General features: G+C 50.1%; 1 protein-coding gene across 1 annotated transcript in view; it reads right to left on the reverse strand.

Annotated features, from left to right (window-relative positions):
• Positions 1-2,719: 2,719 nt before the first annotated feature.
• LOC100465628 (dedicator of cytokinesis protein 2-like) overlaps positions 2,720-23,636 on the reverse strand; it is a 101,231-nt gene continuing 80,314 nt past the window's right edge. The window contains exons 17-25 of the mRNA XM_034656750.1: positions 22,950-23,036; positions 17,244-17,420; positions 15,709-15,792; positions 10,018-10,155; positions 8,138-8,265; positions 7,029-7,200; positions 5,908-6,028; positions 4,215-4,357; positions 2,720-3,272 (exon numbers count right to left, since the gene is read on the reverse strand). Of these exons, the coding sequence (XP_034512641.1) occupies positions 3,210-3,272; positions 4,215-4,357; positions 5,908-6,028; positions 7,029-7,200; positions 8,138-8,265; positions 10,018-10,155; positions 15,709-15,792; positions 17,244-17,420; positions 22,950-23,036 (1,113 nt within the window). The 3' untranslated portion in view covers positions 2,720-3,209. The remainder of the gene's footprint in view (positions 3,273-4,214; positions 4,358-5,907; positions 6,029-7,028; positions 7,201-8,137; positions 8,266-10,017; positions 10,156-15,708; positions 15,793-17,243; positions 17,421-22,949; positions 23,037-23,636) is intronic.

Here is a 23,636-nt window from a genome sequence, read left to right on the forward strand (position 1 = left end):
GGTGCCCTAGCTCACACTAAAGTGTGAATGGTAGATATACAGCTCTGTCTCAAGGACAGAGGAAGGGACAGCAGAAAGCAAGGGGTCTCTGGGTGCCTAAAGAGAGGGCGAGGGAGTGCCAGGGAGAAGAGATTACCTACAAGGAAACAGGCGAGTCAGGCAAGGCTGATTCTAGATGGAGTCCTGCTGATCACAGCTATGTGGCCTTGGAGGAGTCATTTAACTTTAAAATGAGAGGTTTGGATGAAGTGATCTCTAAAGGTACCTAAGAGCTCTCCACCAGGAAAGGAAAAGATGTATCAAGTGGATCCTTCCTCCCAGCCCGAGCACCCTACCCTCCCTCCCTGCGATCTCTGAAGGCATACATACACCGTTCCTCGACACTAGCTAGTTTTTGACAGACTTAGCTTACAATAAGGGAACGCCCAGGGTCACAAGGAGAGTTGTGCTGGACTCATAGCCCCCACCCTCACTTATCCTGGCAGTCGGCATTGGCATTGAGGGAGGGGGCCTTCAAAACGGGCATGGGGAATGAGTCTGATGTTGAGCTGAGGTTAAAGCCGGAAAGTGAACGTGTGGATTGAGGTTATGAGACTGGAAGTGGACACAGCTGGCCGTGCCCCTTACTGGCTGGGTGACAAGGGCACGCTACCAGCTCCCTAAGCCTGGGTTCCCACATCAGTGGGGTTGGGGTCCTCGTGCCAACCTCGTGGGACTGGTGTGAGGATGTGAGGAGAGGAGGCATAGGGTAAGTGTCTCGTAAATGGAAGCTTTATTATTGTTGTTTGCTATGGTTATTACTCCTGGCATCGATGTTACTGGCATGGAGCCACAACATCTGGAATTGTCCTGACAAAGCACCAGCCCAAAACCTTCCTCAAGGTGATCTTCATATTACCTCTCTCCCCTTCTGGAAAGGGATGGAAAAACCACCCAACTAAATGCTTAAGAGTTTAACATCAGCCTGATGACAGTCCTAATTGAAATGAGATTTGATGCTCAAACTCTGTTTAAATAAGAATCCACCAATTTCATGTTTGCTCCACTTCTATGGGAAAAGGAGGAGTGCTCAAGACCCCTTCAGACTTAATAAAAACTCATAGATACTGACAATTTTCGGGAAATGGAGCTCACGGGGCCACACACTGTTGAGCAAGGACAAGAGTTATGGAATTTTTCGAGGTTAGAGCTGACTTTCCCAGGACCCAGAAACAGTGTCTGAATCTGGGTGTTTTGTAAGAAGCCTTTGGTAAGAAATGACCCTGCGGCTTCAAGGCAAAGGGTGTTTCTGTTCTTCCACAACTATGGGAAAAGGGGAGACCTTTTTTTGGTTTTTTTGTCTTTGCTGAGATTTTGTCCACTAGTAGTTGGAAGGGCAGATATTTCAAAGTTAAACATTGGGGTCTCATAGTTTGGACTGAGAAATAGCAGGCCTGGGAAGCTTGAGACTATCACCTGCAGAGGAAAAGGGCAGAACAGGACTGACAGATACAATAAGGGCCACCTGGGCTCGTGTCTACATGGCAAGCATGGAGATGCCCACGGGTGTCCGGCTCCTCAGCTTCCCGAGGGCCCTCGCTTCTATTCCAAACCTTCAGGGGCTGTCTCCTCACCTCAGAGAACCCAAGACACAGACAAAATACCAACTGCCACCATAACAGGACTTCTTGGGGTGTTGAGGAAATGGGAAGGTGGACCAGCAGCAACAGGTCTGGGGCTTGACGAGGGGAACTGGAGGCCACGAGGAAGAGACCGGGTTAGACAAAGGGTACAGGGACTCAGGCACCAAGGTGTCCGAGAGATAGTATAAGGTCATGGATAAAAGCCAAGCTTCCCGTCTGGCTGCCTGGGTTTGAATCCCAGACTTTCCACTTACCAAGTGGATGATCTCAGGTCACTTCATGCCTCTGTGTCTTCATCTGGGTAATAATCGTACCCCCCTCTTAAATCTTGATATAGGAAGCTAATTATTGTCGTGTCTGTAACACTGTGCTGGGGATAGTCAAGTCCAATCAATTTGAGCTCTTACCATCTTTCTCTCTCATCTCTCACTACCCCAGGACCCTGTCTCTAAGGACTGAGTGTCCACTCCACGTCTCTAGATGGCTCTAGCTCAGAGCCCCCATGTTACCGTGCACTTAGTGTCACCCAATACTGACATCTTTTGCAGATGGAGTCCTTAACCTCTGCCAAGACCTCCCTGCACAGTTCCCTCGGACTATGGAGGTGAGCCTTTGCTTCCATGCTCTATTCTCTGTCCAGAGGAGCTCCTCACCTTCCTTGGGTCACATCTGAGAAGTGTGGGATTCCTCCAAGAAAAGCTACCACTTCTGATGTGGTGACAAAATCCAAAGGCCGGACCGCTTATCCACTGTTTTCTTAACTCTTAAGCATTTAGTTGGGTGGTTTTTCCATCCCTTTCCAGAAGGGGAGAGAGGTAATATGAAGATCACCTTGAGGAAGGTTTTGGCAGAATTTTCTGGCATCCTTATACCCCAGCATTCAGCCCCTAAGGAAGTGGGATCATGGAGAAAGACTCCTGGGGGATGCATGGACGAGGCAGGCAAATCTGGCGCTGCGACAGGCAGGAGCCATGGTGCCCTTAACAGCGACAGGCAGGAGCCATGGTGCCCTTAACATCACGGCAGGGCCTGGGTGGCCTGCCTTCCCACCCTCTCCAGGCTGCAGGGATACTGCTGACAGAATTATGCAACAAGGCTGAATGAAGCCATGCACCCATTTTTATTGTCAGTAAGAAAACAGCAATGCTTTGGAGAAGATCAGCGAGGATAAAGACTGGTTGGTTGTATTAAAAAATGTAAAGTACAAAACTATTAACCAAAAATAAAATAAAAGAATATTTAAAAGGCTTTTCTGTTAAGTGCTAGCACTTTAAAAAAATGAAATAAAATACAGCTCCTTATACCTAAGAAACCGAGTTATAAAAAATGCGCCGAGGATGTCGGGGAGAGTGTGATGGGAGAAAGCGTCCTTGCTGGCTCCTCCTTCGCACAGCCCAGAATCCAGGCGGGGGCCTCCTCACCTGCCACCTGGATCCCTGGGGGCCAGATCGGCCCTTGTTCCCTCAGAGGGAGGGCGACTAGAAGGAGATGCCTCCCCTGCTGGAGGCCTCAATGTCCCACCATGTCTCTCTTCCTCTGGAAAGTCCTCTCTCCGGCTCCCCTTGTGCAGCCCTGGTCAGCAGCGGCTCACAGGTCCGAGGACAGGAAGTCAGGGATCTGCTTGCTTTCTTCAGCAGATTTGCTGGCCAGCTTTGTAGGAGAAGAAAATAAACACACACACACACACACACACACACACACACACACACACACCCAGGATGGGATTCTCATGAGCGCCAAAGCAGGGCTTCCTAGTCCCAGTCACAGGGACCCCTGCCCAAGGACCCACGAGTGTGAGGTAGCAGGACCCTGACTGTGGACAGAGAGGCAGTACCCCACTGTGGTTCCAGCACAGACTCTGCGGTCTCCTGCACTGTGGGGACGTGGGCCAGTCGCTGCCCTCACTCCGCGAGCCGTATGAACTCCTCGAGGGGCAGAGGCAGGTCACGTTGCACAAGGTCTGCGAAGTGCTCAGCTCGGTGCCTGCCTCACTGCACGCTCAGGGTAAACTTGCGATTATTAGAGTAGCGGAGCTCTACCTTATATCATCTCGAGGAACAGAAGTGTCAACGGGACTTTTTTTTATCTGGAGTACAGACCGACAAGTAACAATAGGAGATGGGACTTGAAAAGTCAGGGCTTGGAAACTAACTTTTAATTAGTAGGATTCTGTAATATAAGTTGAATAGGAAAGCTCTTCCAAAAAAAAAAATTAAAAAGCACTTTTGGCTTCCAAAGATAGCCAGCTGCTGTGGCGCTGACAGGTGCACCAAAGGACAACTTAGCCAAAGGATGGTGCCCGTTGAGGTTCCAGGGGCCCTGTGTCTCCCCTTGGCATGTTCCTGCAGCCCTGCTGGGGTCAGTCCTGCTCAGAGACCAGGGCCCAAGAGGAGAACTGCAGAGGAAGCATCTCTGGCTAGTGTCCCAACCCCTGCAGGCCCTGACCATGCCCCCCGAGGAGTGTGCAAATGTGCATGCGTGTGCATGCGCACACATTCTTGCCTTCTCCCACCTCCATCTTCTCTCTCTGTGTTGCTTTCTTCCCATCCCCCTCCCACATACACTTGTCTTTCCACCCATCTGGGTCCTCACCATCGTCTTGAAGAACTGATTTACTTTCTTCCGTTTGAGCGTCTTCTTGTCGCCGTCCGAGAGAGGGAAGAAGGTCTGGCTAAGGCGGGGGGACGAGTTGGCGTCATCCATTGCAGGCATGCCTGCCACTGAGAGCGTGAGGGCTGGAAGGAGAGCGGAGAGGAGTGAGTGGGTGGGCGGAGGACAGGCGGTGCCCTAGGGACAGGAGGGTGACGTGGGGGAGGCAGGCAGGAGACCAGCTGGGGGACAGAGACAGAAGCCAGGGAGGACATTTTGTGGTGCCAGGCAGGAGGCGGGAAGGCCTGCTTACTGCCTTGAAGGGGGCTGTTGAGGCTGTCCTCCTGGACATGGCTTGCCAACACCCTGGGCAGGGACCTGCCGCCTGGCCCGAATAAAGTCTTGTTGGGGCTTCTGAGCTAGAAACCTGGGGGACCCGGGGGAAAGCCCCCTGGCTGCAGGGGCCCTGATTTCCTCAAGGAAGGTGGCCTTTTGCCCCACGGTGGGGAGACGATGCGAGCTCACTCTTCCTCCGCCTTTCTACACAAGGAGCCTGGATTTCTCATCTTCCCCAGGCAGGAGCTGGTGGGGAGAACTGGCAGCTACAGCTCCCAGCTCAGAGATGCACAGAACTACCAGATCAGCTAGCTACCTCTTGATGCTTGGTTTTGACACTGGTAACACGTGGACAAGAGCACAGACCTCCAAGGTATTGTGTTGGTGCGAGAGGCTGACAGTGACACGACTGTGTGTCTGGCCAGATGCCACAGCTTAGGGGTTGTTCTGCCTGGTGTGGCTGGGCAGGGGTCAAGGGCACGGTTCCAGGGGCCGAGGGCCTGGCCTACACTCAGCCTCTGCCCCTTCCTAGCTGGTGACATGCGGGAGACTGACATTCCCAGTGCCTCAGTTTTCTCATCCACACGATGGGGCTAATGGCATCAGCTACTTCGTAGCTATGTGTTGAGGTGTAAATCAAAGATGAAGAATTTAGCACAGGGCCTGGTGGTGGTCAGCACTCAAGAAACGGCAGGTGTCTTTGCTGAGATCTGCCTGCTGAGCTCCACAGTGCAGAGCTGGTCTGTCCTGCTGCTCTGCCCTCACTCTGGGTGCAGAAAGCCTGGCACAGAGTGGCTGACACTGGAGAGAGCAGCACGTCAGACCCAGCGATCTTGGGTGTGCCCGTCCCCGTTAAGGCTGCAGGGTCCCCCTCTGTGGCGTAGGAATGGCCATCTTTGTGCTGCTACGCTCCTCCCTGGACGATGAGGAAGTGGTGGCCGAAATAGGTAGCATCTATGAATCAAACACTTGACAACTTGGAGATGTGGTGGCAATTTCTACAAGTTCCAGAAATAGTGTTTCAGGTTGAAAAAGGAAACACAGGGCTTCTGGCCTGTGGGGAGGCCTGGCTAACTGAGAATGTAGGGCTACCTGGTGTGGCAAGTGGATTCCCAGCGAATCCTGAGGACCAGAGGGACAACAGGCCTCCAGCCCAGGCCCAGATAGGGCTTGCAGGTCAGCTTCCCCTACAGAAGGGTGGGGGGAGGGGTGATGAGAGCTTAGAGGACAAGGGCCTCTTGGCCCCAGGATGCCTGGCCCCTTTGCTGTATACATACAGTCCCCACCCGCCCTCCACCCCCCAGGCTGGTGGCCCCGCTATCTCTGTACCTTCTGGTGCTGCTGGTGGCAGGGTGCATACCTGGGATGGTGGGCATGGACTGACTGGCAAAACTCATCTGAGAAAGGATGGATGCCCTGGGGGGAATGGCCGCATGCTCCGAGAGGTTGGTGTCACTCATGAACTCATGCTTCCTGGAAAGCTGAATAAACACACCATGCATACACGCACGCACACACACACACACACACACACACACACACACACACACCATAGAGGCTTAGCATTAGGCAGCTCCCGGCCTTGAAAAGTCAGTGATAAGGGCTTCGCAAGGCTTCTGTGTACTTAGTTTCTTTTGTATCATTCCATGCTAGCCTGCCATGTATGGTTGCATAGGTTGCATACTGTGTAACTCCAGGGGTTGGGGGGATGTTCATTTAGACAATCATGTGAATGATACCCCCTAGAATTGTAAAACATGGAGACTTATTTCCAGTCTTGGCCCCGGGCAGGAGTGGCCTCTGAGGTCTACTGGGAAGTGTGTGCAGGATTTTTCTTTACTGGAAGGCTTCTTAGTCAGACTCTTGCCCTTTCATCTGGCACCCTCCCTCGCCAGTACGGTTAATCCCTCCTCATTCCTAGGCTCTAAGAATTCCTTCAGCAAACTTCTCTTTCAGGGGGATGCTAAGATTTGAACCCAATGACCCCAAGCTTCATTACTACACAGTCATTAGTTTTAAGACAAAAACCCAAAGTCAGGGCAGGGAGGGTCCATCTCTGCATCTGTAGCTGGGCTGCCGGTTCGCTGGAGGAGTCCAGCAGGGTCTGAGATGTCTGACGCTGGAATGGCCCTTGGGTGAGGGACACCGGGTGGAGACGTAGAGCACGTGGCCCAGCACCGGGAGGGCTGCTCTCCCGCTCTCTGAGTGCCACACTCAGGCAGCTTCTCCCGTCTGCCCCATGATGGGAAAGACATGCGCAGCTGGAATCTAACCTCCGGGGTTCGAATCCTCGCTCTGGCACGTCAGGCTGTGTGGACACCCGCCGCACCTCGCCTCCCTGCTCTCACGCGCTGTGGTTGCACCTACCTCACTGTGAACGCGAGGCTCCCACGGGACCTCGTCTGGGGGCCCCGGATGGCATGCCCGGTGTGCAGCAGAGATGTGCTAACAGTGCTAGAGGCATCCTGCCCCCCTGCTCACCCGCTTCAGGTCCGACTCGGCTGCTGCCTTCTCGTCCGCAAACACCACGCTGCTCCTCTTGGCCCTCTTCTTGGACCTCCGCAGCTTGACCTCCGGCAGAGTGCTCCCCACGGAGATCGTCTCCACCAGCTCCGCTTTTGGAGTCTTAGGAGTTGCTAATTCCAGGTCAAAGCTGAAGGGCACAAGGGCAGCAGTAGAAACTGCAGTTAGAGCTTCAGGGGAACTGCCTTGCAGGGACTCCGGCCGGCTGAGCTGTCACCACAGGGGCCGGAGTAGATCAGCTAAGGGCGCCGAGTTTGGGGAGCTGCTTGCTTAATTTGCAAACATTCAAAATAGAGAGTAAAATGAAGTTGAAGGTGAGCCATAAGCAAGAGACTGGCAGTCAGGAGAGACACCTGGTTAGACGTGGCTCTGGGTTCAAATGCAGCACTGACACCTTTTCCTGAATGCCTTTGGCAAATCACTCAGCCTCCCTGAGCCATCCTTTCCTTTCAGCAAATGCAGGTGTCTGAGGGACCTTGCAGGACAGCCACGTGATGAGGCCGGAGGGCCCCTGAGCACAGTGGTGCATGTGGAGAGCGCTCGGCTCACATTACCACGGCCTTAGAGTAGTGGAGCTGGGCTGGGTGGAGTGGAAGACCCCAGGACAGTGGAAGGGGAGAGGCTTGTCTTGGGGGAAGGGAGCACCTTCCTCCCCTGCAGAGGGATGGGTGGGTGCAGAAGGGGCAGCTCTGCAGTGGGGAGTTGGGGGCGGCACCCCAGCAGAGGGGAGGAGAGGCCAGACTGAAGCAGGCTGGGGGAGGAGCTCTGGCCGCAGAGATTGCCAGGCGGGGAGAATGCCAGCCTCAGCTGAGTCCTGCTGGGGCCTCAGGAAAAGCTACCTTGGGCTTGGACCTCGAATGACTCCCTCTCTGGCACTAAGAAGACCAGCGTCACAGTGTGGCCACGAGGGTTTTAGTGAGGCACCAGCTAGGGAAAGGCTTTGAAGCGGAAGGGTAGGGAGGTGGTAGACAGGTGGGCTCTGGGGCAGAAGGAGAAGCAGCAAGGCTTTGCTGGGGGTCGGGGACAGGTGGGCAGGAGGGCAGGGGGCTCCCGGGACAGGCACTGACCTCTCAGAGGTGGTCTTGCTGGGGGTGCTGCAGTCAGAGTTCATGGAAGCCATAGAGATGATGGACATCTGCCTGTAGGAGCGCAGCATCGACCGTGGCCGGCCCACGCGCCTGTCCTCAAAGTCGGGCTGTGGGCGGGGAGAGCGGGGTGGTTAGCACCAGGCCCTGGCTGGTATGGCCTCCACCTTCCTCTTCCCGCTGCCGCCTCCACCTGCGCAGGGCGGAGCTCCCGGGCAGAGCAGGGCGTCCGCACAAAAATTCCTGGCTGGCTCAAGCGAAGGGGTTGTTGTTTTAGAAAAGAATTGGGCTGGCCTTTATTCCTTGTTCCTCGGAGGTGACCTCTTAACCCCTGAGATTTCCCAGGGACAGGAGTGTCTTCATGCTTCCTGGGGGCCCCTGATACTCATGAGAAGACTCAGGCTGGAGGCCATGCCGGAGGGACCAACGGTGGGTTCACAGGGTCAGGCTTAGACGCTCCGCCTCTAGGGAGGGGAAGGGGCTGGGGATGGATTTCGGTCATGCGGCCAGTGAGTCACCCCCTCATGACTGTGTACTAAAACCCCAGTAAGAACTTTCAGCACCCCAGCTAAGGTGCCTTTCCTGGTGGGTAATCGTACATGGATGTGCTGGCTGGGCAGGTAGGGTGACGTGTCCTGAGAGCACATCAGCTGTGTGTTTGGGACCCTCCCAGATCACACCATCTCCATCTCTTCATTTGGCTGGTCCTAATTTGTATTCTTTGTCATAAAACTGTAATTGTAAGCATAGTGCTTTCTTGAGTTCTGGGAATTCTGTGAACCTGAAGGAGTTGAGGGAACCCCCAAATTTGTAACCAGTTGGTCAGAAGTGCAGGTGGCTTGGGAAGCCTGGTGTCTGAAGTGAGGGCAGTCTTGTGGAGGACTTTGCCCTTAACCTGTGAGATCTGACGTAATGCTGAGTAGTTAATGACAGAATTGCATTGCAAGGGCGCCTGGACGGCTCAGTCAGTTAAGCGTCTGCCTTCGGCTCAAGTCATGATCTCAGGGTCCTGGGATCGAGTCCCACATTGGACTCCCTGCTCAGTGGGGAGTCTGCTTCCCCCTCTCCCTCTGCCTGCCACTCCCCCTGTTTGTTCTCTCTCTGTGTCAAATAAGTAAATAAAGTCTTAAAAAAAAAAAAGAATTGCATTGCAGTGTCATGCGATGGTTGGAAGACACAACTTAGTTTTGTGGTAAAACTCTTGGGCCAGAAGACAAGAGGCCCGGGTTGACCTCTACACTCTTTCAGGAACTCAGGTGCCCCCTCTGGGCCTCGGTTTTCTAATCTATGAATCAGAGGCTTGAGCCCCATGGCTTCTATGGGACCTCGCAGCCTTGATATTTCAGGATTCCACTTCCTGGGAGGCGGGTAAAGATGGCCCTGTGAGTACCAGAGCACCGGCCTCTTTATGACACAGAGCTTGTCAGTGGCCAAAAGCACTGGCTTTGGAGGCCAAAAGAGCCAGGTGAAAATTCTGACCTATATTCACTTGCTACGCAGCCTTTGGCAAGTTACTTAAAGCTTCTGAACCTCCAAAAGAGATGCGAGGAGTTGAAAATCATTCCCACTTCCCAGGCATGTTGCAAGGACTTAATGAGTCATAGATGCCAAGTGCTGAGGTCAGACTGGGCACATACTAGGTGCTTCGGCAGTCCCTAAGTGCGGAGGGCTCACTTTGCACCTGGTGCTTGTCCAAGCGTGACTGTGAGGGACCACATTTACAGGAAGGTTCCCTTGGATCAGGTCCTCCTCCTCCAGGGCAGGTTTCTTTGCTGGGTCCCTGCCAGCTCCAATCCCCACTGCCCACTCCCCACACGCGCTCCACCAGTCTCACCCCTCCCAGCCACAGGGACCAAGCATACCATTTCTCTGACACCATACTCCTTCTCCACCTTCACTTTCAGGTTCTTGAAACATTCTTCCATCCGGTCGTGGAAAGGCCGCAGATTCTCTGACACCCTTTTCTCATGGATTTTGATCCCAGCTCCCAGGAAAGGGATCTGGAGAGAAAGACGGTAGATGATAATCCACAGGTTGGCCTTCTCGCTGCAACCTGGGACCTGGCCGGTAAGGGTGGCTGAAGCCACGTTGGCCTGCTCACAACTTGTCGAGGGCACTGGGGCCTCTGAGACCTTCACACCGGGTCAGGAGCCCTGGGAAATGGGGAAGCTGCAGCCTGGGGTTGGCTCTGGAAGGGGAGAAACATCTCCGGCCACCTTTGCCCCCTAGGAGGGTCGGACCCCCATTAGAGGCTATATGTTTAGGAAAGTCTCCCCCTCACGAATGTACTGAGGGGCAGAGTGTGGGGCTAGAGGGGAGGAAGCTTTGTGGCACTCACATGGAGCCTTGGCCAAGAAGCTCTGGGCAATGCAAAGGGAAAGAATGAATGTCAGAAGCTGGGGGATAGAAGAAAAGAAGGGCTGAAAGGAAAAACACAGAATCGTCTCACAACATGGGAGATCCAGCGATCCTTCATGCGGCTGCAGAAGATAGACAGGGAAGTGCTAATACGCTGAGGTACTAGCCAATAGGGAGTTTTCAAAGGTGACGTAAAAGCCTTGGGAAGATGGACGAGGATGAGGTGACCAATGTGAGGGAGTTAAACTCACTTATCAACAAAGGAAGTCAGTGGGATGCTGCCTCAACGGTAGCCAGGAGGAAGAGTAGCTGAGCCACGGTGGCCACGACTAGAAGGAATGCTGAGAGAGTTAGTGGTGTGGTCCCAGTGAGACATGACTAGGGGTGCAAAGAGGCAGAATATAGTTTATTTTGAAGAAAAACAATTAGCATTTCCATGATGCTGACATAAGGACACTGCCACCTCCTTCTCTGGGAGACATCCCTGAAAGGACAAAGCGAATGAGCAACTGAAATCTTCTCTGACCTATACCATGTCCAGTGGATGGAGGATGGCAACTGACCTCCTGGGGCAGAGGAGGGAGTTAGTGATAAGAAGAGGCTAGTCTGGTCCTAGGAACCCATGAGGGGCTTAGGGATTGGAGGCAGCAGTTACCCCAGAAAAGTCAGGGTGACTTGTGGAGCTGAACACAGAAGGATAGGTCGAAATTCTGCAACAGGAGCAATTAGATCTCCAGGTCCTCACCACTTCACCTTGTGGCCAAGTGTTATATTTCCCATTCCCTAAGAAGAAGGAGCTTATCCCCTAGAACAATTAGAACAAGGAACTCTGGGCTTAAGGCTACCAGGCACAACGGAGGGCAGGGATGAGGAGCCAGACTGGAAACAGGGGGTTGAAAGGGAAGTCTGCACACTGATAGGAAGCCCTTCACTTCCCAAGTCCCAAATTCCAGCAGCATCATGGCCAGGATTATCTTTCCTGTGTTTGAAAGATATGTAGCTGGAGAAAGGAAATGGCCCATTATACAGACATTTGTGGATCACTCGGTTACCAAATACTGATGCCATCTAGTTGACAAAGCCATCACCCAGGTACACAGAATTTCACTTAGCTCTTTCATGCCTCAGTCTGTGAAGATCACCAGACATTGGAGGAGGCTCTCCAGTATGAAAGACAGAGAGCAGAACCAACAGATAGAAAGGAAAGCAAAAAGGCAAGAAGAAAAAAAGGAAGGAAGGGAGGAATAAGTGAACTAACTTGGAAAAAACAGGGAGAATAAAGAGAGCCTAAGAAAACATTTTTAAAAGTTTCATTAATATATAGAAACAGAAAAGGTCCTCCAACCATGAAATAAGCCAAGGATTTTATTTTAAAAAAGAGGAATAATAATAGAAATCCCACATATAAAACTAATAATATATAAAGAATGGAGGTATATTTATAGCTTGAGGTTTACACACTAACAAAGACAGGAAATCAATTATCTAGGCATCCATCTCTAGATTTTAGTAAAAGAACAGCAAATTAAATCCAACAAGAGTAAAAGGAAGGACATAATAAAAGTGAGAGTAGGCATGGAGGACAAAGGAAACAAACTTACAGTAGAGAGAATTGAAGAAACCAAAGCTGATTGTTTGGAAAACTGTTTCTTTTTCTCCAGTAAGGCTAAAGATGCCTGGCCTGAAATACCAGTACTAGATACATACTGATGGAAGGGAGCGCTTATGCTCACCAAAAGACATGAACAAGAACGTTCACTGTAACTTTATTCATACTACACAAAACCTGAGAGCAACCCAAATGTCCACCAAGAGAATGGATAAATAAATTATTATGTCATTAGTATGTTGTATGATTATATAATGGATGAGGGAAACAAAGCATAACGTAGACCTCTGATATATGCAACCACCGGGTTGAATCTCAGAGGCATTGTGTTGAGAAGCAGCCAGACACACAGTAGTACACACTGAGTGTAGCATGTACGTCTGTGTACATCTGTGTACGTCTGTGTAATTCCATTTCTACGAAATTCAAGAACACGCAAAACCAATCTATGCTGATCGAAGTTTGGCAGTATCTACCAGAGCTAGAAAGTCCATACTAGGGGCGCCTGGGTGGCACAGCGGTTAAGCGTCTGCCTTCCGCTCAGGGCATAATCCCGACGTTATGGGATCGAGCCCCACATCAGGCTCCTCCGCTATGAGCCTGCTTCTTCCTCTCCCACTCCCCCTGCGTGTTCCCTCTCTCGCTGGCTGTCTCTATCTCTGTCAAATAAATAAATAAAATCTTAAAAAAAAAAAAGTCCATACTATAACCAACTCTGTGCCTAGGTACACACCCAACAGAAATTATGCATATATGCGCCCCAAAGACACACATAAAGATGTTCAGAACCGCATTCTTTGTAATAGCCCCAAACTACAATCAATCCAAGCCTCCATCCGTGGAAAAAGAAAGAAGCATGTTTCGGCGCAGTTACATAATCCAGCTGTACAGACTATATTATGCATCAATGAAAATGGATGAATGATAGCTATGTACAGCCAGATGAATGCATTTTACAAACATATCATTGAGCAAAGAAGTTAGACCCAAAGAGTGCATACTGCGTGGCTTCATTTGTATTATAGGCTAAAAATAAGCAAAAGTAAATTCCAGTGTTTAGGAGTGAGTGCTTGAGTGGTAAAAACTATTTTTAAAGAAGCATGGAAATGATTACTGTGAAAGCAGGATAGTGGTCAGCCTTGGGGCAGACCAGCAACGACTACAAGTGAGGCTTGGAGACACAAGCTGGCCTCTGTATGTAATGTCTCACAACACGTTCAAAAGATGGATATACTGTAGACATCTGTCCATGCTGATAAATATAGAGAAAATCTTTACAAAGAAAAAAAAATTAAGAAACAGTCAATCTTGAGATCTGTGAAATCCTGAACACAAAAAAGTACTTGGAAAGCTTTGGCTTTTGTTGTGTTGCTAGACTAGGCGCAGGGAGATTCACCCTTGACATCGAAAGTTCTTGGGCTTTGAGAAAAATCCAAAGTGTATCTGGCTTTGTGAAACTCGGATCCAATTTAGAATTAAGCTCTAAGAGGTCAGGGAGCAGAACTAATTTTGGCCAGCACTATTTCTGTTGCTGGCCACACAGTAGGATCTCAATAAATACAAGGTTCAAGAATGAATGGAGAGCAGGGACAAGGAGAGCTAATTCGCTGTATGTAATATTATAACAAGGCTGCCTTCACCATGGCAGGATAACATCTTTTGAGTTTTAAGTGCCCATACTTAGGGTGCCTGGACTCTGAGTGGGAGGGACATGGCGCCCTTGGTTGGGGGTACCGGGTGGGGAGTGGGCTTCTGTAACAACGTGGCTTGTCGGTGGGGTGGGGTGGGAGAGGCAGGGGAATGTGTTACCCAGAAGGTGGCCACTAGGGGCCGCTGTCTGAAAAGGCCAAGCTAATGGCTCTTAGAAGCTGTTAACAGCTAATATATACTTTCAAACTCTCCCTTCTTTTTAGTGTCCCTCCATTGGCTCCAAGATTTTGATAGAATTCTTTTAGGAGGCACAGCCTGGCACTAGGTGTGCTGTGAGGCTGAGGTTCATGCTTCGGGTGTGGTGGACACAACATGGAAGATCCATTACCAGGTGATAAGACCCAGTGGAGAGGCCCAGGCAGTGATATGGGTTAAGAATTGACACCCAACAGCCAAACAAATGTTTGTGACATGCTAGCCCTCCCTGGGACATCCTAGAAATATCTGAGAAAGGGACCCAATCAAAGCCAGGCCTTCCTGATTGCCAGGTTGGGGGTAGTGAGGGAGAATACCATTATTTGAGTATTAAAGGGCATGATGACCTTGGGAAGCTGGGGATCTTGGGGATGTTTGGGCTTCACAGGTGGCACAAGGTAAGAAGGAGAGAAAATTCCAGACACACAAAATGCACTCAGGAAACCGTGTCTGTGTAGCACTTGCTGTTTCATTTTTAAAGCCTCGCTTTGCATAAATTGGCAGAGGCAGAGAAGGACCTGGTTTAGGAATCCTTATTTTAAGAAAAGAGGCTGCACCCAATGCTTCTCACTCCCTGATTTCCCTAGAGTAACAAAAACTCCCTACCACAATAGCTTGCTTTTCTTTGCATGGTGACTGGCAAGAAGGGAGGGAGGGAGGACAGGCAGCTGCAAACTGCTGCCCCCTGCTCCGTGCCTCCCTCTAGCTCCTGCCCTCTGGAGCCCACCTGGTGTTCTGGGTGCTGAGTGGTCCCTGCAGAGCACGTTCATGGTCAAGGATGGGGAGTCTTGTCCTTTGAAGGCCTCTGGGGGTGGGGGGCCTGGTGGACTATGTCTTCTTTAGGGAGTAGGGGAGAGGGGGAGAGAGAAGAAGGGTGAGAGAAGGAGGGAGAGAAAACACAGGAGAGGGAGACAGAGAAAGACAGGGAGAAGGTGGGAGGGAAGTGGAGAGAGGAGTAAGATGTGAGGGGCAGAGGGAGGCAAAACACAGAGGAGGGATAGAAACAAGGAAGGTGTAAGAGAGAAGGAGAAAGGGACAGATGCACAGGAAGACAGAGACTGAAGAAGGGGAGCATGGAGGGAGGGGACGGGGTGCAAGGAGAGAAGGGATAGAGGGGAGACAAAGACAAGCAGGGTGGCAGGAAGGACAGCGCCTTCCAAGTTTTCTGGCTTGACTCTGGAGGTGCAGAACGCAGGCTCTTTGACCAAAACCCCACCAAACGAAGGCCTCAGTTATTTTCCAAACCTGATAATCCATCAGAGCATTATCTGCAACAAACTGGGTCAGCTTCAGGAGGTGGGGGTGGGGGCCAAAATCTTCTATTATCTGATTGGCTCGTGCCAGGTGGGGGGCCTGGCTTGCATTTCAGTCCCACTGGGAAAAGCCACCTCCTCTGAATTCCACATGCATTCCACAGAGCAGTCTTAGCAACATGCAGCACAGCATCTCTGCCCAGTACCTGTGCGGCACCCCAAGGGTGCAGTGTCCCAAATCCCAGTTCCGGGGCAAGCCTGCTCGTGGGAGATGTGGATCCAGAAGAAGGGCCAAAAGTCAAGGGACAGGAGAAGAGGTTAAACTCGGCCATGCCGGCCGGCCAGAGACTAGCTAGCAGAGGGGAAGGGAGCAGGGAGGGGACAGGAAGGGGGCAGGGTGACCCCACCCCAGTCCAGCTCTGCTTTACCTGCCACGCAATCAGGTCCTTGAGGCGGCTCAGTTTTTCCTGGTCCTCCGGGTGGTCCCTCATGTACTCCTCTGTGAAAAAGGCCTGGGGAGGACAGGCAGGCATTTGGGGTTTCCTATTCATGTGGCGTGGACCCCGCAACCAATCTCTCTGTTACTGGCAGGCATGAGGTCACATGTGTTTGGATGGGGCAGGGCCCTGTAGGGATGGACATTGTTTCCTCTTCCTGGAGGGTCGGATCAGAACCCACTGGACAAGGGCCACAAACCCCAGGGAAGCAGTTCTCAAAGCCCCCCAGAAGCAGAAGCATCAACATCACTGGGAACTTGCCAGACATGCAAATTCTTGCGTCCCACCTAGACCTACTGAATCAGAACTTCGGGGTGGGGTGGGGGTGGAGGAGAAGGCCTGCCTGGGATTCTGAGGCCTCATCAAGTCTGAGAGCATTGCCCTGGGGACAAGGACTAGGGAAGGCATCCACCTGTGGTCTTCCAGCTCCCCTCACCACCTCCCTTACTGTGCGTGCCCCTGGCAGCCCCTAGCTCTTTCTGGACTTCTGTCCTCAGTGTGTACGCACATACACAGACATATATTATCACCCCTCATGGCTGAACAAAGGCTTACTGATTATGACTAATGGGATATCCAAGTGTAGCTAGAAGGACAGCTTGGGTGACTGAAATTACTGTCCCTGAATTATACTTCTGCATTGTATTCTTAGTTTGACATCAGGGGAGGGCATAGAAAAGATAAATAGGGAATTCATTATGAGATATTAGAATGAGGAGTCCATTTTCCCCTCTGTGCCATTAATGTATGGACTAGGTAAAAGCCAAATAAACCTTCGTACTCTACGTCAATGCTGGGAAAACCTATGTCCCTCTACTGAGAATTTGGTACTTTCGCCCAGTGGAAAATGTGACTCGTATAACTACAGGCATTTCACCTTATTAGATAACAGAAGGCTCAACAATAAAATCTGTGGCTAAAATGTGTGGGCATCTCTGCAGAGACCTTATGACCCGGATGCCCAGATTATAACTCCCATTTTGAAGTTGATCTCCTAGCCTTTCTATATTTTCCCAGATTCTGGGTTTTCCTTTCTTCCCATTTGTAGAGGTCGTCTCAATCATCTGTGGAGATGGGTCCACACGAGTGGCGTGTACTTTGATGTGTGGCTCCTGTGCCTCTGTGATTGGGCTCAGACCCAGAGCTTTCCCTGTGGGACGTGTGTGGATGTGCCCCATGGACTAGGGGATACTTGTGACCCCTGCTCCTTCCTGCCACAGCACAATGTGGGATTGAGGGTAGAAACGAGATGAGAGAGGCACTGTAGGAACTCTGGAAGGTGTTTGAGGTCCCACCAAGCTGAAGTGTCCCTTTGGGGGACAGACAGCCACAGGAATATAGTGACATGCAGCTACATCTGCTCCCGGGCCCTCCGCCCTCCCGCCACTGCATTGTGGTCACGGGGTAGCGGGGGTGGGGTGGGGTGGGGTGGCGGCGTCGGGGAGCAGGAGGATAGAAGCCCTCACCTTCTCGTACTTGGCGAACCCTCCCATGACAGCGGGGTCCACGATCCCGTTCAGGAGCATGGAGAGCGGGTTAATGGGGAGGCTTTCGTCACTCTGGTACTGGTTGACCATCATCAGGATCTTCTCATTGGCCGTGGACATGGTTTCGATGGCATTCTCCAGGGGGCTAATTGTGGTCTGTTGAAAATGAGATCACCAAGAAGAAAGGGCCTTAGCAGGTTGCTTTAAAAACAGATATAATTATTGGTGTTGATTTCATTTGGGGCTGGAATTCAAATGAGGCAATGCTCCCCAAGGGGTTGTAACAGGCTCTTGTTATAATTAGTGAGCTCTAGGGGCTGTCTTCTGTCTGGGGAGAGAAAGGCTAACTTTCTGCTTAGTGAGAAAGGCATTTCCCTGGGGAGGAAGAGGCAGGAAGTCTTAGGAACTTGCTGGGGTTTCAGAGGCCTGCTATGCTGCGGGGGGGTTCTCTTCTTATTACCGGGGCGAAACACGTTCCAATTCAATTCTCTCCGGTTGTGCACCTACTATGTGTGAGCTACTAGCTGTGTGTGGGCAGCTGGCGATCTGATCACCCTGCCTGACCCATAGTAGGTCCTAAGGTCGGTTGTTGTATAAAGGGTCACTGATCCAAGGCAGGTCAATTTAGTTGAGAAGATCAAAGGAAACCCCCTTCCAACACCTCTTAGAAAGCAATGTAAATGGAGTGCCATCAAATGGGAACTGGGAAAACAGTGTGGTTTTCAAAAGATGGGATCTGGAATACAAAACTAAGCAAGGGGGGCTGCACACTTTTTCTGTGAATGGGCCAGACAGTAAATATTTTAGGCTCTGCGGCAAGGACACAGCCTGCAATTGCAGGGAGAAAGCAGCAACAGGCAGTAGGCAAATGAATGAACCCAGTTGTTACAATGGAACTACTTACCAAAATAGGCGCTAGTGGGGTCCGGCCCACAAGCCATAGTTTGCGGACCCTTGAACTAAACAAATTAAAACTGAGTATAAATCTCAGCTCTGCCATTTTTTTTTTTTAGCTGTGTGACCTTGGGAAAATTTTCTAAAGCTTCTGAGCCTGGGTTGACTCTGGTAACACGAGGACAGAGGATAAGAAAACCTGCTTCAGGGAGTAGCTGGCAGCCATTGTTATTAATTCTTGTTGGTGTTAGGACAGAGGCCGGCAGCTGTCCTTAAGAAGGGAAGTCTTGCTGGCAGGGCAGGGTAGAGGCTGGACAGAAGGGTCGAGCAACTGGAGAAGACGTGTTGGAAGAAGGACCCACATTTCCATCTGTGACATAATGGTGATATAGTGCCTGCCTCATTGGGTAAGTAGCAAAGATTGTCTGAGATAATATGACATTTGACTCCAGCAGAGTTCTTTAAAAACTGGGACCTGTTAGTTGTTATAACTGCTTGTATGAGAAGGACAGGCCAGCCTCTATAGCCATGCTCTTAGCCATCTTTTTAAACCATTTCCTTGGATCTGTGGAATCCTAGCCTCCTCACCCCTTGCTTCTGGACATTTTTGAGGATGGCTGCTTTCTGTAGTACAGAGGCCGTGGGAATAGACTCCACCTCTCTTTCTTTCTGCCCCCTGCCACATTCACACAAACACATTCAAACACGCACACACATGCGCTCGCACACACACGTGCACACATACAAGGAGGGAAATGGACTCCCGGGGAAGGCTGCTCCGGCTGGTGGGGCTGCAGTCCATACGCCACAAGCTATAATCCATGGTCTCGTTTCTGTCAAGCACACAGACCAGCCCCGCAGGGACTTTACAGAGCCAAGGTCTAGACTGAGTTCTAAGGAAAATCTGTCATGACCACGTGGATTGAACCCAGCACCACACCTGGATTTCAACAATAGCCTGGCATGTCTGAAACACGCAGGCTTTAAGGTGAGTTATTAAAAATGGAAAGTCCTATTGATTGGCTTTTTTCCTCATTTCTGAAGCTATTTTTGAATCTAAGTCTTTAACCTCATTACAGCCATCAGGAACAGAGAATGAGAATGAAAATTCTTTCGGTTTTTTACCTACGCCTGAGTTATAGCTCTCAGCAGAGTTACGGGGGTTATGTATTTGGTGGGAGGCCTGGATGTTAGGGGCTGATAACAGGAATAAAAGCAATGATCATGATAATGGGGCCTGGCTCCATTTACTGATTGCCTCCCACATGTCAGCCCAGGTTGGGTTTACACCACACCCAAGCACTCTCCTTTTGTTCCCTAGACAGCAGGGGTCGCTTGCCCCAGGGCAGATGGCAGCAGAGCTGGGAGGAAACAGGGGGGGAGGGATCCCTGATTCTAAAGGCAAGCTTCTCTCACCACAGGAGGCCCACTCCAGCTACCAGACTTGCCTTATTATTGGTCGTTAGGGCTCAGTCAAGTCCTTGGATCTCTGGCCCCTTTTCTAAGCTGAGTCTGGTTTCCTTATCAGAGGTAGAGGTGTGTAACCCTTGCCCAACGGCTGTGGGGGAAACTAAATTATCAGGGAGCAAATACTTTGGAAACAGTTTTAAGGGGGAGAAACATCAGCCAAAAAATGAAGTGATGGTAATCCCTTGCAATCAAGTGGCATTTCATATTCTTCAAAGGCATTTCCCTTATATCACCCTCCTAAATCCTCTTATGAATCCCGTGAGCTGCACAAGACAGGCTAAGTTATTATTACAATTTACTCCTACCACTGATCACTTGAACAGGTCAAGTCCCACTCTGGGCTTCAGTGTGGTTATAAGCCAATAATGGGACTGGACAAGAACCAGGCACAGGTTTGCATACTGCACAATTGTAGGCCAAACTGGGCGTGGAGAGGCCTACCATAGAGCCCATGCACGAGTTCTCATGTTATAAAGATTTAATTCAACTGGAGGGTGCTTGCCACAGCTTATGCCATGCCTTGCTGTCTTAATGAGAGGATTTCACGTATTTGCAGGATCTTTCTGGGTTCGGAAGGTTTTTGAATTTGTAGCTCTTGGACCAACTGACCACTGCAGTGCCTTTCAGCTCTGAAATTCCATAGTTTTTCAATCTCTATCTTAGAGCTGATGAAAACTAAGGCCCAGAGTTATACAGCATTTGTCAACATACATAGCTTGTTAGTGCCCCAGTTGAAAGTGGTTCTCCGAGCCCTTGGGAAGACTGAGTGTTCCCAGGTCCAAGCACAAGGAAAGGATCCTCGATTCACAGAACTGACACTGGAATTCTATCGGAAAACCCCACTCTGTACAAACAGTACTGTAGTCGTGACAGTTTGTGCAAGAAACAGCCGACAACAAGATACCAATACACATAGGACAAAAACAGATTTTTGAAAATGAACTCACTTGGCAGGCATGAAACTTTTNACCACTCTGTACAAACAGTACTGTAGTCGTGACAGTTTGTGCAAGAAACAGCCGACAAGATACCAATACACATAGGACAAAAACAGATTTTTGAAAATGAACTCACTTGGCAGGCATGAAACTTTTATGTCTGAGACATCCTGAAGTTCTTGGTAACTCAACTAAGAGACGCTATTAGCGGTAAGTTCACTCGGATCAACTTTTTGGATGTTTTCCAAACCCCTTCTCTCAGAAGGCATCCAGATAAACAAGGCAAAACAAAAAGGTTGACTCTTTCCTAACTTCACAATCCTGAGTTCACAAAACAAGATAACCCGCTCATGATATTAAGGATTTCTGCTTATTAAGTGAGTAATTGATTGATGGCTTTACTTAGCAAATAATAATCTTGAGCACCAATTATGTGCCCGAGACTAATTTTTGCACTCAGAGATATGGTAGGGAACAAAACAGACAAAAAAAATCTCTCTTTCTGGAGCTTATATCCTAGTGGAGATTATATTCTAACATGTTATGTTTAAAATTCTAGATATTAAAAATAAACCCGCAAGCACATTAAGAGTCTATTAGGGGGTGATGGGTGCTTTGAGGAAAAACACCATAGAGGGGCTGGGGGGCGATGGGAAGGGCAGGGAGTAGAGCAGGGACTCCCTCAGGTTGCCCACAGCCTAGCAGGGGCAGCTAGAGCAGAGTGCCACCAGAGGATAAGACACAGCCAGGGCCACCGGCTGGAGGCTACATATTAGCAGAAAGTTTCTGATTCCTCACCTCAAAAATGGGATTAGTAAGAGTACATACATCACAGGGTTTTGTGAGCATTAGATGGGATAACGCTGTAAAGCCCTTGATACTGTGCCTGGGACACCTGTCAAAGCTTATCATGTACTAACGTGTCCCATGACACATTTCTTTCCAGGGTGCCACTGATGTCGGGATGGGCTGGGGACATGTTCAGGAAGGAGAGAGTGAATCTGGACCAGACGTCTGATATAGGAGGTGAAAATCAAACCCCACTTCTTTCACTAAGCTTAAATAACCCACAAACTCACACAGGACATCAGTGCCCTCATCTGTGAAGTGGGTACGAATATCTACTTCGTCGTACTGTGGAGCGGTTTACATGAGATCATGCATGTGAACAGGTCAGCACGTGCTTGAGAGAAGTTTGCTGATGTCATCATTATGATATTTTCCCTAAGGTCTAGGCCAAGCCCATGAAGGGGAGATCAGAGGGCCATCAAGCTGCTGGGGGACATTAAGGGCTAGAGCAGGACGGTCTCAAGCCGGTAATACAGTAGCTTGACAACATCAGTCAGATCATGTCCTTTCTCTGCTCATGGTGAGTGGAAAAGCTAAAGTCCTTATGGTGGCCTATGAGGTCCTACAGGATCTGGTATCAGGGTCCCACTACTCACCCTCACTTGCTCTGAGGCAAGTACAAGCATGTTTCGTCCCCAGGGCTTGTACACTTGCTGGCCCCTCTGCGAGAATGTCCTTCTCTGTAATATTTGTGTGGATCACTCCCTCACTTCCACCAGGGATTTCTCAAAAGCCATTCTGGCAGGGTGGTGTTCTCTGGCCACCCTATTCAATGTAGCATCTCTCCACCACCCCCTGTCCTTTATTTTTCCCCATACTGCTTATTACCATGACATTATTATACTTATTTCAACTCTACAGAATGTCTTCCCTGCTAGATTGTAAGCTCTACCGAAAAATCTCTAGGTGCTTGACATGTGTCAGGTACTCATTAAATATTTATTAAATAAGTAAATGATTGACACCCTGAGTATGTCCCCATGTTTCCTCGCGACCACCCTGGCCTTTCCTTTGCATCCTGGGAGCTGCAAGATCCTTAACTGCTTAAGGACGTGGAGACCCTGAAGTATGTTGAGAAGCAAAAGACAGGCTATCTCCCCAAGGGGAGTTCAAAGAATTGCAGCCTAGCCAGAGCTTTGCCTCTGTGTGGTTTCCTCTCTCTTAGTCTCGTTTATCCAACTATAGAATGGGTTCACAGTGAGAGTCTGCGGAGCAGCCCCAAGGTGCTGCTGAGATAGGAAGAGATGAAGGTAGGATTGAGGGCATGGTGTTCTAGGCCCTCTGCCTCCCCGCTGCACCCAACCACAGAAGCTCCCATTCATCAGCTTTATTATAAGATTCTGTGTAGGTTTCATTTGCCGGGGGGAAACATTTGTCTGATGCTTAAAAGAAAAATCTGAAAACAGGTGATCTGGACGGTACCACAGGTCCCTTCCTGCATTGGAATTCTGGGCTTTGAACAAATGCTTGTTGACTTCTTATAGTTTAAAGGGGCTCCTGAGACTGGCTATGCCCCGAAGGCCTGGAGACTCACCTGGGACATCTGAACCACCTCAAACCAGCGCAGGATCCCTGGAAGCTTGTATGCAGTTATGAAGGAGGTTCTCTCGATCCACATCGACTGTCCCATAAGCAGGGGGTGGCAAGGGCAGGAAAGCAACACACTTCATGAAAACTGGCCATCAGAGAAATTTGGCAAGAACCCAGCCAGGCCCCCAAACCTCTCATCTACCCAGAGTCCAGATAAATGTTGCAAGACTCAGAAACACACTCCCGCCTTACCCTTAAGAATTCTTTCCTAATGTTTTCCCTGAATTTAGACCGGGTAAATTTTAATCTGAATCTCTGGATCATTAGAATTTTAAAGCAATATTGAATGCATCTACCTGCATTTTCTGGGGGGAGGGTTCACAGTGTTACATTCTTAAAAGGCCATTGACTCCCAAAATATGAAGAATCACAGTCTAACGCAAAAAGCTAAGAGAAATTTAGAGCCGCCTCCTCACTCCAGCCTTGGAAACAGCAGACAGAATTCCCTAGCTGGGAAGAACACAGGGGATACTGAGGACTGAAATAGCTGTAGCTTCTTATTTCCTGGAAGGTTTGACTTCATCAACAACCCTACTTAGCCTGAGGGTTCCTACCTTCTGGAAATGCCTGAATGCCCCGTGGTTGAAAAGTGCATCTCACATAAGGCCTGGACTCTAGCTCGAAAGTGGAG

Source organism: Ailuropoda melanoleuca, chromosome 3 (assembly GCF_002007445.2).
Source record: "Ailuropoda melanoleuca isolate Jingjing chromosome 3, ASM200744v2, whole genome shotgun sequence".
Taxonomy (NCBI): Eukaryota; Metazoa; Chordata; class Mammalia; order Carnivora; family Ursidae; genus Ailuropoda; species Ailuropoda melanoleuca.